This window comes from Ambystoma mexicanum, chromosome 1p (genome assembly GCF_040938575.1).
Source record: "Ambystoma mexicanum isolate Mex_15411 chromosome 1p, UKY_AmexF1_1, whole genome shotgun sequence".
In the NCBI taxonomy this organism is placed as follows: Eukaryota; Metazoa; Chordata; class Amphibia; order Caudata; family Ambystomatidae; genus Ambystoma; species Ambystoma mexicanum.
The window spans coordinates 534,643,112-534,657,447 of record NC_090921.1 but is presented as its reverse complement, the minus strand read 5'-3'; the positions used below and the strand labels follow the sequence as shown (position 1 = coordinate 534,657,447).

Genomic DNA, 14,336 nt, shown 5'->3' with positions numbered 1-14,336 from the left:
TCAACCCGGTTGATTGCACTCCTTCCAACGTTGTAACATACATGCTCCACCTGCTGGATGCAGGGTTGGTCTTTAACTCTCTGAAAGTACACCTGGCAGCCCTCTCGGCTTACACCACATCCCATAACAGGGTCTCGTGTTGGAAAGTACCAGTGGTTAAAGCCTTCATGGAAGGAGTAAAGAGACTTCACCCTCCTATTTCGAACCCACCGCCAGGATGGGACCTCAACGTGGTGCTAGCTAAGCTCATGGGGCCCCCCCCTTCGAACCCATGCATAAAAGTAGTCTCAAACACCTGACTTATAAAACGGCCTTCTTAGTAGCCATTACCTCCATAAGAAGGGTCAGTGAAATTCAGGCTCTGTCAGTGCAAGATCCTTTCTTTACTATCCACAAGGACAAACTGGTTTTACGCACACACCCTAGGTTCTCACCTAAATTCATATCCAAGTTCCATGTAAACCAGTCCATCGAGCTTCCGGCTTTCTTCCAAAACCCACAAAGCTCGGCTGAGGTGAAACTACACACCCTAGATGTGCGTAGGGCGGTCTTATACTATGTAAATAAAACCAGACCGCTAAGGAAAACAGATCAACTGTTTGTCTCCGTAGCTACAGGCAGAGAGGGGGATCGCGTCTCTAAGGGCGCTATCTCTAAGTGGATTATCAACTGTATACAGCTGTGTTACTCTCTTTCTGAAAAGACTCTGCCGTTTACACCAAGGGCCCACTCTACTAGAGGCATTGGGGCCACTCTGGCTTTCATTGCAAATGTTCCCCTCGACACAATTTGCAAAGCAGCTACTTGGAGCTCTATTCACACTTTTACTCGGCATTACTGCATTGACACTCATTCCAAGACAGATACACAAGCGGGACAAGCGGTTCTAAGACACCTGTTTGCTCATGACCCTTCTCACATCCCACCTCCTTCTTCTGGTACTGCTCGCTAATCTATGCACAGCATGTGATCTAAGCAGATTCCACAAGCCTCAGAAGGGATACATTACTCACCGTAATCGTATTTCTGATGCTTGTATCTGCTTAGATTCACATGCGACCCACCCTTCCTCCCCTCCGAGAGAAGGTGCATGGTTGCTTGTAGTCTTACCTTTCTGTCTATCTGCTTGGTCTATCTGTACTCACGCTACTCCTCATGCTACCTCATGTCAGGAAAAACACAATCTGGGGATCCTAGACGCGTGAGGGATCATGGGTACAGTGGACGTCACACTAGGGATAGTATTACTGGCACGCCCTGTGTCGACGCCCTTTTTCGACTTTCGAAAAACAAACTGTAATACTCCGCAGCTTCCACTAGATGTCGGCCTATGCACAGCATGTGAATCTAAGCAGATACAAGCATCAGAAATACGATTACGGTGAGTAATGTATCCCATATATATATATATATATATTTCTTTTTTTTTTTCTTTTTTTTTGACAAGTGAAAGTCAAACTACTTTTGGTAAGAAAGATTTAACCTTCAGTACCACTTTGTCCCACTTGTAAGAAAATAGTGTACAGAGGTTTGCATGAGAGCCTGCGGGCTGAGGTTAAGACCACAAGAAGGACAGTTTTTAATGTTAAAAGCCTCAAGGGACAGGAATGCAGAGGCTCAAAAGGTATAACAGTTAGAAACTTAAGTGCAAGATTTAAATCCCAAGTCGGGCCATGAAAAGGAACTGGAGGGTACACATTAGTGAGCCCTTTCAGAATGGGTTCTGAGAGCCCATTGAAGAGATCTCCTCCGTCGAGCCTCTGGCACCAGAAAAATGCAGGACGCCATGAGGCCGAGCAACCTCAGATAACCGTAGGCCGGTAGACACTGAGCATTCTGGAATTTATTTTCTTACCATCTGCAGAATGTGAAGAGCTCTCACCCGGGAGGTGAGGCTTTGCCCGGGAGGTGAGGCTTTGCCAGAGGAAGTATCCAGCACTGCTCCAATGAACTGGAGTCTTTTGAATGGTATCATATGGGACGACTTGTAATTGAGGGAGAAGCTGTGTAGGGAGTGGCAGGTGATTGCAAAATGTTCCTGAGCTTGTTCAGGGGAACAAGCTCTCATCAACCAATCGTCCAGGTAGGGGTAGACGTGAATTCCCCCCCGGCCCCCACCCCCTGAGATTTGCTGCCACAACTGCCATCAGCTTGATGAAACCCTTTGGGGCAGAGGCAGAACTCGAAACTGATGGTGAGCGCCGCAAACCTCGGGTACTTTCTGTGCTTGAGATGGATTGCCACATGAAAGTAAGCATCCTGAAGGTCCAATGATACCAACTAGTATTGGAGTTGGAGAGCCTGAAGGATCTGAGAAAGGGTTACCATCTTGAACTTGTTCTTCCTGAGGCGCTTGTTCAAGCTTCTTAAGTCCAAGATGGGTCTCAGTCCTCCGTCATTCTTGGTAATGAGAAAATAAGGGGAGTACCAACCCTTGTTCCTCTTCGCTACAGGTACATGTTCTATTGCACCTTTCTCTAGCAGGGTTAAAATTTCCTGCACAAGGAGCCGATCTGATTTTGCACCTCTTCCTCGTCCACTATGAGCAAAGTTCTTTTATCTTTCTGTGCGGCCTGTCCTCTTCCAAATGAGGAGTAGTATCGAAGAAAGACCTCTCCAGGAAGATGAGCCCGAATAAGGTTTTTGAGGCTGTCGCATCGAGGCGCTAAGTGACTTGGCTGCAGCCTTGGAGGTCTGCAGTTTTTCTAAGCTCATCAGCGTTACTGCCGAAAAGCCTCGAGCCGTTGAAAGGCATGTTGAGTAGCCTGGCCTGCACGTCTGGTGCAAACCCCAACTTCTTCAATCATGCAAATCTGCGCAGCCCTGTGCTTTCAGCCATGGGTCTGCTGATGCGGTCAACAGTATCCAATCCAGATTGGAGACATCCCCCCATTGCCTCCTTACCATCTTTCACAATATTCAGAAAGCCTGCCCTTTCTTCACCTTCTGGAATATGATCAGCCGCCACCTTTACACAATCCCACAGGGTATGGGTAAACCTGGCCAGGGGCACGGGTAACAATTGCTGATTTAAGGGCCATACTGCCCAAGGAAAATACCTTGCAGGCCCAAGCGTCCACCTTTTTATCCTCTTTCTGGGGGGATAGATGGATAAGCTGATTGTCTCGTGGGGGTAGTGGCTTGTACCACTAGACTTTCTGGTGTAGGGTGTTTACTCAGAAAATCAGGGTCACTGCCTGATGGCCTATATTTCTTAGGAAAGTCTTTGACTACTGCAACAGACTCAGTCTCCCAATTTGTAACTGTTCTTTGAAGAGCCCTATGAAAGGGAAGAACTGGGTCCTTTTGGGGGTCTTGGTCCAAGATGTCGGTTATATGATCTTGTTCAAAGGTTGGTAAAGACCTGCCCCAACCCATATATTCAACAACTCTGTTCATTAAGTTCCTGTACCCGGAATATGCATGTTCTACAGGATCAGGTTTTTGAAACTCTAACTAGGGTGACTTATCAATGCCACTGGCAGATTGAAGGGTATCGTACAGGTCTCTCAATCTTGACTCCGGGTCAATCGATCCTCTGGCACATTTCTAGTACCAAATTTTGCTCCAAAAGGAGAAATGTCTTCCTCTGAGACACTTTCTTCCTTAAATATCAAGGACATGGACTTAAAGTCGATTTTAGGTAAAGGTGTATACATTTTTTCCTGGTCAGGAATTTGTCTCGAGGGATTCTTCGAAATCGTTGATGACGACTTCAATAAAGTAGCCGATTTCTCCTTCTGCTTTGGCGTCTAGGTAGTCGGCGTCGATTAACTCGCCGAGTGCTTCTATTTATACTTTTTAGCCATTACCGGGGAATCACTCGAAGAGGCCTTGGAAGCTTCCCGCTCCACCGCCAGTTTACCTTTTCTCTCACAAAGAGTATTCTCGGTCATCGACTGACGGGAGCCACAGTCGCTGGTCCGATGGTCCGAACCCAGGCACCAAAGAGAAACGCAGTGGGGGTCAGTGATTGACATTTTAGAGCCAGTGCCGACACATTTTTTTTTAACCCCGTCTTAGGAGTTGAAGGGGTGGAAGACTACATTTTCTTGAATTCAAAGCACGCCGTTAACACGAGAGCGAAGCAATCGGAAAAACGGAACTGAAGCCAACAGGCGCGGCACAGGCTACTTATACTGATAGTGAACTATTTCAGACTTCAGTGAAAGGTTCATTAATATTTGGCTATAGAAGGCAGCTTTATAGCAGAGTCGCTGTTTGTAGACATCAGGTGGACATGGGTCACTGGGAGATCTGGCCTTGTTGGTCACCTTTTGACGTTTTGTTCTGAGATTGGTTTGCTTCGTTTGAGTGTTCTAATTGGCGTGGCTTTTGTGTTTCGTATTTTTTGGGTTTTTTTTGCTTTTTTTTCTTTGCTTTTTTTTTTCTCAAGGTGGATGCGTCCATGGCCTGCTGGGTGGTGTGCGTGTGTATGTTTGTTTGGAGATGATCTGCAATGTTGTCACACAACCTTTGGCAAGGTGCAGTAGTATTGCTGCATGTTATATAAAATTTTCATATTGGTGATAAATCTTCCTGACCTTTGTCAACCCCAGAACGTTTTGCTTAGACTTGGTGGTAACTATTTTACCTTGTCCCTAGGTGAGTGTGAATGAATCTTTGCCTCGCTCACCTAGGCTTTTACTGTTTTTATGGGGGACCTTATTATGTCTCTTCATAGTGTTTGATTGGAATTAGTTTCCTACAACTTTTGGACTTGGGCTGGGTTGCCCCTTTGGGCTCCCCTGTTAATTTCTTTCATGTACTTGGGTGAACTACTGTTACCAAGTAGAGGGATTTTCATCCCCTTTACATTTTGAATGAAGTGACCCAGCACACCAGGTGCTGGGGGGGATACACTGCATCCCATTTCTTACTTACCTGGTAACATTTTGTTACAATTGCTAGTTTTCATGCATGGCTGGTGGCAGTGGTTATACCTTTTTGACTTTTAGTCTTTATTACCTGCAGGCTGTTAATTCAACCTCTGTAATGCACATAAGGGGCCACCATTTTCTAAAATGGTGGAATACGTATTTTTTTTTTTTTTGCCATTTCTTGTTTGCTTACGGTTTCAGAGGTCGCCCCCCCCTCCCCAGCCAATCTTTGGGGGGAGGGGGGGGGGGGGGGGAGGGACGACGACCTCCGTGAAAGTTTTGTGTTCAGCAGGAATTCTTTGGTTTCCCCACCCCAGCTACAGAGTGTCTGAGAAGGCAGGAAGCAAAGGCAGAGTTAAAAACTCTGCAGCCCTTTGTCTTCTACCTTGCCTGAAAGAAACCAACTCCCAGTGGGGGGCTGGCTGTCTAGATTGGACAGCCAGACCGCCCCTTGCTGTAAAATGCAGGGAGAGACTGCAGAAGTTGTAGTTCCTGATTAAAAAATTCAGAACCTGCTGACAAGTCAATCACTGGAGCTGAAACCGAAGTGCAAGATTAAGAAAAGACACCTGTGTAAACTGAGCCTGCTGTAACACTTTCTTCCAATCGACCTGGGGGTCCTGAATGGGGCGGTTCCACCCCTCGTTTGGTGAGGGCCACAAGTATCCAGAAGACCGGCAATTTGAGCCATCGCACGACGTGCTACGACCTTGCCGGGCTGCATTACTCTAATACCCTGGGACCTTGAGCCATTACATAGTGCAGTCGTCTGAATAGTGCCGGAACTTTGATGGCATCCTACTGGACCTCCAGAGTTTTGATTTGAATCCTTGAAGTCCCCTCACCAGAGTCCTTGACAAGATTAGCGACGAGCATCTGACTGGCGATATTCAGTCTTCTCCTGGCTTCTGAAAAGGGCGCCAAAACCACAGAACTGCATTCCGCTGTCAAACACTTGCCTGGAGTGCTGCAAATTTTCTTCCAGTGGCCTGTCTTCACAACAAGGAATTCATAAACCTGGTTTTTGGCTGCAGATCATGAAGACGTCCTGCTGCAAGCTCTTATTCTGTGCTGAGGTACTGTGTGGTTGCTGGGGTATTACTTTCCTAGATCCTTGTGATTCCTTTGAAGGTTTGGGGGTTATTCATGTGATTGGGTGTCCTCATCCAGTTTGCCCAGGCCCATTTGTGGAATCCCTCTAGGGTGTCTTCTCTGAAGTCATTGGAACCCTTTTGCAACTCTAAAGTAAAATACTCACTTGTTTGAACAGCTTTCCTCGAACTCTATCCTGACTTGTCTGTTGGCCACGAGACTAGGTCAAACCCCCCCCCCCCCTGCCACTGAGCACTCATGATCCTTGCCTAGTAAATGCAACAAGTGTTTAAACATGACTTACTTTTAAGAGTTGGTTTGGTAACTGCCCTCTGAAATTAGCAGTTTCAAATGACAGTAAGAACTTTTGTATGTGTTTTGCCATTCTGAAAAGTGTATTTAAGGTTATTTTACTCACCTGTGGATTAGATCCCCCGCCTCCCAAAAGTAATGCTGTTGGCTTCACCTAGCTATTTCTTTCAGAATATAGCTGTATAGGTTTACCAACTGGGTCTTGCTTCCCCTGACCTGCTGTATAGCTCCGGTCTGCATTAAGTTAGCCTTTGGTTTTACCTACCTGGAATAGCTGGGTGCAATTCTTTATTTTGTATAATATTTCTGGGTTTATTTTGAACCATTTGTATGCTACAGGTTCTTTGTACTTTCCTACAGCCCTCTCTTCCTCCTAGGATAAGCCTGGCTACTCGGTCTACACTACCCAATACTTGGGTGGTACATCCTTAAACTAACAGTGGAGCTTTTATACTGTCTCAATTGTGTGGTTTTACTGACTTCATAACAACTGCATAGGAGTTTTTTTTATTTCCATGATTTTGAACATGTATCTTTCTGGGTTTGTTGCTGATTAAATTATTTTGTTGTGCTTGGCTTTTAACGAGGCATGGTCCTGCTAATTGCCCGTAAGGTGCTTTTCAGCTAAAATGCGAGGAACAGAACTTTCATTAACTGGTTAACTTGTGTAACACTTCTGCTAGTGTGGTGAATTGAATTGCTTGCCATCTGGCTCAGAACTAACTCTGGGAAATATGTGAAACTGAAGACCTACCCTTTTTAGGTTGGCTCTAAATCTGCTCTTCATTGTAGGGGAATTAAACTGATATCTCTTGAACTAAGGAATGATTTTTGTTTCCTATTGCCACCAATTCTTCTACAGGTGACCAGGCTATGCGACCTTTCAGTGGAAGGTGATTCTGTGACATCTGTGGGCTGGTCAGAAAGGGTGAGTGCAGTCATTAATATCGCAGGATTATGCTCAACAGCAACCGACTGAAGTTGCTCATTTCATGTGTATTGCCTTTTAAAGGGTGTTTTGTAAATACCTTTGGACCTCCTCTTTTCCATTCTTTTGGAGAGGATTGACATTCCTGTGGTTGGTGTTTTTTGTTTCCTTGCAGTGATATTTTAAATTAAATTGTACTCTACTACATGGGTCTGCAATCTTTGGCTTTCCAGGTGTTCTGGACTACAACTCCCATGATCCCACACCATTCAAAATGCTGGCTTGGGCTAAGGGTCGGTCTAGTCAAAAGCACCCTTAAAGGTTGCAGAACCCTGCTCTAGAGGTTTTTTCAATGTGTGGTTTAAGAACAAATTCTTGGAGATGAGGATTATCCCATGTCATGATAAACTGCACTGCACCAGGGTGGAAATGTTTATTTGCCATTTGATGCCATGCTAAACCAGGGAGATGGTGTTGGAAGGCACAAATTGTCTTATGCCGTAGTTGTGCATTTTTTCTAAGCACATTAGGGACTGGAGTAAGAATATGGCTAAATACAAAAAGGGGAATTATTGTCAACTAGTTATGTATTGCATATGAGGTGGGGCCTAGCCTCATCTCACTTTAATATCTCTATTGGGAGAGAATGAACCAGTCCTATATAGATAACAATCAAACAAATTGATGCTGACAGGAACGCATGAACAAATGCGAAGTTGATTTAATCATTTAATGTAGCACGTTGTTAAATTTAAATTACTTCAGTAAAAACAAGAATACATAAAAAAAAATGCTGTAATCCACAATGAAGAAAAAAATACAGACCTACAGTTAAGTCTTAAAAGTATCTGTGGCCTATTTACAGTGTGAATTATATTCCTAAAATTAACTATTGGTGTGCCTCTGTACATCATGCACTTAGTTTATAGACGGAGCTGGAGCGTATCCGCTAAGGCGTTTCAAAAAGTGGATAATTGTAAAACTTCAAGCATTCAGGGAGGCACATCCGACACATTTCGGCAATGGATGAAATTCTATACCTTCGTCAGGACCAGAAATACTAGGTTTTCCAGTGAGGAAAACGTATTTAAATATGAAACTAGTCTAGGCAACTTGCCCAATTCCCAGACACACTGAAACCCAAAGAGAACGGCCACTACCAACTGTCTAGTGGACTGTAATTTAAAGGCTGACACATGATCCAAATCACATGCAGGAAAAAGAGAAGGGATCAACACCCACCAGGTGGTTATACTAACCCTAAAGATTTGAGTGGGGGTAGTGTGCTAAAAGAGAGGGCCGCAAAGTTGTGTATTTAGCAGTTTATGTTGGTTGACTGGAAAACCTGTAACTTCATGCCTCTTTGCATTGTGCCAGTATGGTACAATGGATCAAAATGATGTGCGTGCCCTTTTGTCGAATTCAGGGTTTTTTAATTCCTTTATTACGTAGTGTGAAATGTTTTGTTGCATTTTGATGGTGTTAATCTACATCAGTCTTCTGCAACCTGTGCCTCCAGATATGTTGGGTAAAGATTCCCTTGACCCATCAACATTGGCTAGTGGGAGTTGTAGGACAAAGCATCTGGAGAGCTTAAGTTTGCAGGCCCCTGACCTATTGGGATGCCAGCAGAGTGCAACTGCCAGGCATAGCTTATGGTGGTATTAATCCTGCAAGTTTGAAATAATTCAATAAGTGTGATATATATATTTTTCACTAGATTGAATAGATTTCCTATTTTGTTAGGGAAACCTGGTAGCTGTAGGAACACACAAAGGCTTTGTACAAATATGGGATGCTGCTGCTGGGAAGAAGTTATCCATCCTCGAGGGACACACGGCCAGAGTTGGTAAGAAAACCGACGCTTATTAAATTTGCATCTCAACAGTAAGCACCAAATTGTGATGTTCAGGATAAGCACCCAATTTCATCAGCCTGCACTCGCTAACTTCTTCCAGATTAGTATGCAAATAGTGTGGGGTTGTAGAATAGGTTTCAAGTTGGAGGAGGCTCAACTTTAGTTTGTTTAGGTATTTTCTAGTGGTAATATGCCAACCTAAGCCTAAATTGGAGTACTTTGAGAAGCTAAGCGCTTGCATTGTCAGACAGCTGAAGTGAAGCAAGTGAGCTCTAGTGCATCAAAGGGGCTTCTACCATTGTATGACGGATCGCAACCATGTAAAATGCCCTGCCTCTTTTGGTTAGCTGGGTGCCGGTGAGCTTCGTTGAGGGCAATCTGTAGGTTCCTTGTTCAATGCAGTTCCCTGAGCCATAGGATATTTGCTCCAGAGTCTTGTGGGTCGAAATGAAGTGTAGGGTAATGCTCTTGTTCAGCTTCAGTCACATTTCTGAAAGTGCTCTGGCGGTGCTCTGACTTTGGGGGATGCACTAGGAGAACTTAACTTTGGAGGAGATATGTATGGTGGAGAACAAATGTAACTCGCTTGTAATAAAGACTAAAACCTAACCTCAACTCTTGGGGACCAGTAAACTGGTAAAATACTTAAAATGTGGATGAAAACAGATCAATCAATATCCAGTTACCATTGCTTTGCTGTCTGGCATGGATTCACATGCTCATGAATATTCTCCGTCGTCAGGCTGGGAATCCTCGGAAATAGAAAAAACTGTTTCAGTTTAGTTTCCAAAATCTTTCTCCTATAAACCAATCACTGAGCTCTTGGTCAAACAGCCCCTAGCCAATGACTGCCCTCTACCCAATCCCCTCCTCTCGCAGCCATCTTCAGATTTTTACCGCACGTTCAAGTGTTGGTGTCCTCGTGCTTCGCTCTTCGAGCTTTTTGCTGCGTTTATCACTTTTTGAGAGTTGAACTCTTATTTTTTCGGTCAATCGAGCCTGTGTGCTCCATCGATCTGTCGCACTAACGGGGACCCGTTTTTCGTTTAAAAAAAAAAAAAAAAAAAATTTAAAGCCACTCTAGGGCTGTTTTCGTCGAGTGTTCTTCTTGGAGGCTTCCAGAAGATTCTTCAGGCCTACATTGCGTGGATCATGTCGGACGAGAAGGACAGTGCTTCCCTCTTCATGCTTTGCTCTGACTGCGGTTTGCAGAATGTGTACATGGACGAGCATTCCCAGTGCCTGTACTCGACCCATAAGGAGGAGGATTGTGAGATTTGCCGTGGCTTCTCGATGCGCACGTTAAAGGATCGACGCCAATGGTTGGAATCGTGGCTGCAGTCCAAGGCCTCTACCAAGTGGCACCCAGGGGCATGCCTCTCCCGGATCCAGCAAACCTGAGCGGGCTTCGAAGTCCTTTCTGGGCGCTCCACTCGTGGTGCCCCAACACAAGGCCAAGCACTGCTTCCGTCGGGATCACCGCTGCTGCGGGTCCCGCGACGGTCCGGGTGCGATCGCCATCCCCATCTGCATAGATCTCCAGCCACCTCTCTTGATCGTCGTCCAAGAGGAAGGCAGCTACCCCGGGGAAGCTAAGAGAGAATCCAGAGAAGGCCAGACAGGGTGCGGTGTCTGACCCACTGGCGACAGCAAAGGCCAAGGTGGACAAGGGATCCAGCTTTTCCGTGAAGGCCCAAGTGCACCAGGCAAAACCGTCGCCCTACTAAAGGTGGTGGCGTCACTTTTGAAGGCCATAGGGGCGTACTCGCAGGGTAGCCCGACAATGACCAGGATGTCCCTGCCTCCCAGGAGGGAGGCTTCGAGTAAGCCAGTTGAGAGAATCCCGGAGAAGAGGATGCCGGACCTCAGTCTAAGACCGACCCCCTCTGAACCAGAAGAAAGGGGGTTGGGGAGGGGGGATCGGGAGGGACGCCGAAGGCCTTCAGGGGGCAGACATTTCTTCGGCGATGAGGATGAGATCATTTCCATGCACACTGTCCAGGAGGGCGATGACGACAAGGGAAACGCTGGGGACTCACCCCAGGACTTGGGCGACAACGGCAGCGACGGGGTAGCCATCTATGGTGTGCCCCTGCTGGACATTTGCAGGGCTGCTACGTGGAGGTTGACGCACACCTTCTCGAAATTCTACTGTGTCGACTGATTCCAGGGAGAAGCCTAGAGTCGGCCAAGCAGTGCTGCGCAACCTGTATGATTTGAAGGTGAGCCTGGGTTTTCACTTCAGAAGGAAACAAATGAACAACACCGGCACCTCGCTAATACAACGCGTCCCAACAAAACACCTACAGCAGGAGAAATTCTGGGATGAAAGCGAGCCCAGGGTACACCAACACCCATGTAAAACGCTAACACTGTGACGGGACCAGTACCTAGCCGTAGAAAAGGAAGAAATGACCAACCTCCAGACCCAAGGGAGCAAATCCCGAAACCCCCCCCCCCCCCCCCACCCCACCCACTAAATTAGAGGGAGGGGATCCCGCTCTAGTAACCAAGAAGTCATGGCAGGCGCACCCAGGATAATCCTAGAACCAACCCTATGCACACTCCCTAGTCTGTACCTAGAGTCTGGAGCAGACACCCCACTAACCTGCACGTAAGAGGGATCCCGCGTCAAGAACCCTGGGACGTGATCGCAGGCACACCCTTCGATAATCTAAGAACCATCCCAATGTACATCCCTAGTCCACACCTGGGGGTGGAAGTGGCATCACCAACTTGCCTCACAGACCACTAGACGGTTAATGAGACATGCCACAACTAAGCATAGACCTCAGAGTAACCCGCAACGGAACAACTTGATGCACAATATGGTCAATGATGCGGAACACACATGTCTGAATGAAAGGAGGTACGATTAAATTACCCACTAACCCAGCCGTTATAATCTCAACTCTCTGAATACTCCTCTCAAATGCAAAACAAACATATCTCTTGCACAGCAATCTGCACACACTTCACTAAACTGCAACAGCCAAACAAATCGCACTTAAACTCGTACAACGGCACACAACAGACTACCGACTCAAACTGCAACCATGCTCAGCGAACGGTGGTAACCGAACTTGGAGTTGCACTCTCTACCTTTTCCCGCTTTGCCCTACTAACTCATCCTACCCTCTTGCCTTGCATGTCCGCCAGAGCACCACTCTGGTGGTGATGGTGCACAGTATGTCCTTTAACAAGTGTACAGACAGTGGCGGGTGGTAGCAAATTTAAAATGTACTAAGTTGGGAAGACCATGGCTCTTCCCTAGAAGACCATGGCTCTTCCCTAGACCCTCTACTCTAAAATAATTGTATTCAATATTTTGTGTTTTGGAATAGTCTCTTCTTTGCAGCCAATAAGACTTAAATCTAGGTGTCTCCAAGTTCCATGATTTCCTGTTATGCCAGAACCTGAGTCTTCCGGGCCTAATCACCTCAACCACATTTGACATTATTTTTGTTATCGGTTTGTTTTCCACAACGCAATACTGATTGCTTCCTAAGCAGAGGATAGGCACATTATGTTGCTGTACAGCAAAGGATCCCTCCTGCGAATGATAGCATCACCTTTAGAAAATGACCTCCATGTCTGTTGCCTATGTCCCCATCTGTGTAATGTTTGTTGTGTGTTAATGTGCCGTCTTAGTGATTTTCTCCTACTATTTGGGCTAGGTGCTTTGGCCTGGAATGCTGACCAGTTGTCCTCTGGAAGCCGAGACCGGATGATTCTGCAGAGAGACATCCGAACACCACCACTACAATCTGAACGGCGGCTACAGGGTCACCGCCAGGAAGTGTGTGGGCTTAAGTGGTCTACCGATCATCAACTTCTTGCTTCAGGTGGCAATGACAACAAGGTATTTTAGTGCTTTTGTTTATTTCTACACCTGTGAATAATCCCAGACAGTCGCACCACAGCCTATAACTTTCCCATTTCTGCTCTCATCTACTAGCTGCTTGTGTGGAACCACTCCAGCCTAAGCCCTGTGCAGCAGTACACAGAACACCTGGCAGCTGTGAAAGCCATTGCCTGGTCCCCCCACCAACACGGCTTGCTTGCATCAGGAGGTGGTACAGCAGACCGGTGCATCCGCTTTTGGAATACCCTTACAGGCCAGCCCTTGCAGTGCATTGACACAGGCTCCCAAGTGTGCAACCTAGCCTGGTCCAAACATGCCAACGAACTAGTAAGTAAAAACTGGAATATGTGGTCTGCAGACTTGATCGGTTTATCGATGGCTCGCAAATTATAACTCCTTGTTTGCTTCCCTATAGGTGAGCACCCATGGATACTCCCAGAATCAAATCCTCGTATGGAAATATCCCTCCCTGACACAAGTAGCAAAATTAACGGGCCATTCATACAGAGTTTTATATTTGGTAAGTAAAGTTTGTCCAGTCCGTGGTTATGATTTCTCATGGAAAGCAGGCTTAGTTGTACAGAAATGTGGTAATGTTAATGCTCTTTATTCATGCTGATTTGTATAGCGCGTATGCCTACAGATCAAGTTCTTCCAGACAAAAATTGCCTTATTGGAGGAATTGGAATACATAGACTTGCAAGACATTCAGTAACTGACATTCAGTAACTAATTGTATTGTTTATAGAGCGCACCAGGCCCTCTGGCATCTGGGTGCTGTAAAATTTTCAAGGTTACAGGTTATAAGGACATTTTTTAAAAAAAGACCAAAAAAAACATATATACACACGGAATATTTACATACTTGTTACCGCAGAATAAACAGTATTATGCATAAATGGAATGAATTATGCAGGTTGGTGTGCTGGAGTAGCTAAGGTTTTTTAGATGGCAGCAAGAGTGTAACCATTCTCCAGCATGGGGTCTGGCATGGATTCACATGCTCATGAATATTCCCCATCGTCAGGCTGGGAATCCTCGGTAAAAAAGAAAAAATCAGTTTAGTTTCTGAACTGTCTTTCTACTAGTAACCAATCGCTGGTCTCTGGCTCATACTGCCCCCAGCCAATGACTGCCCTCTACCTAAGCCCTTCCTCTGGGCGCCATCTTCAGATTTTTATTGCACGTTCAAGTGTTGGGAGTTCTCGTGTTTTAGCTCTCGAACTTTTACTGCGTTTTCACGCTTTTTCAGGAGATTTTTCTCATTTTTTTCGGTTTAATCGAGCCTCAAGCTCCACCGTTTCTACTTCCGATAACGGGGACCCTTTTCGGATTTCTTCTACGCCCCTAAAGGGTGAAGTTTTCGTCGAGTTACGCTTCTTGGAGGATTCCAGAAGATCT

General features: G+C 45.9%; 1 protein-coding gene across 3 annotated transcripts in view; it reads left to right on the top strand.

Moving 5' to 3' along the window:
- FZR1 (fizzy and cell division cycle 20 related 1) overlaps positions 1-14,336 on the top strand; it is a 259,477-nt gene that overhangs the window by 171,773 nt on the left and 73,368 nt on the right. For all 3 annotated transcript variants that reach the window (XM_069649446.1, XM_069649448.1, XM_069649447.1), the window contains 5 exons: positions 7,147-7,212; positions 8,959-9,061; positions 12,748-12,932; positions 13,029-13,262; positions 13,351-13,455. In XM_069649446.1, coding sequence (XP_069505547.1) covers positions 7,147-7,212; positions 8,959-9,061; positions 12,748-12,932; positions 13,029-13,262; positions 13,351-13,455 — 693 coding nt within the window. The remainder of the gene's footprint in view (positions 1-7,146; positions 7,213-8,958; positions 9,062-12,747; positions 12,933-13,028; positions 13,263-13,350; positions 13,456-14,336) is intronic.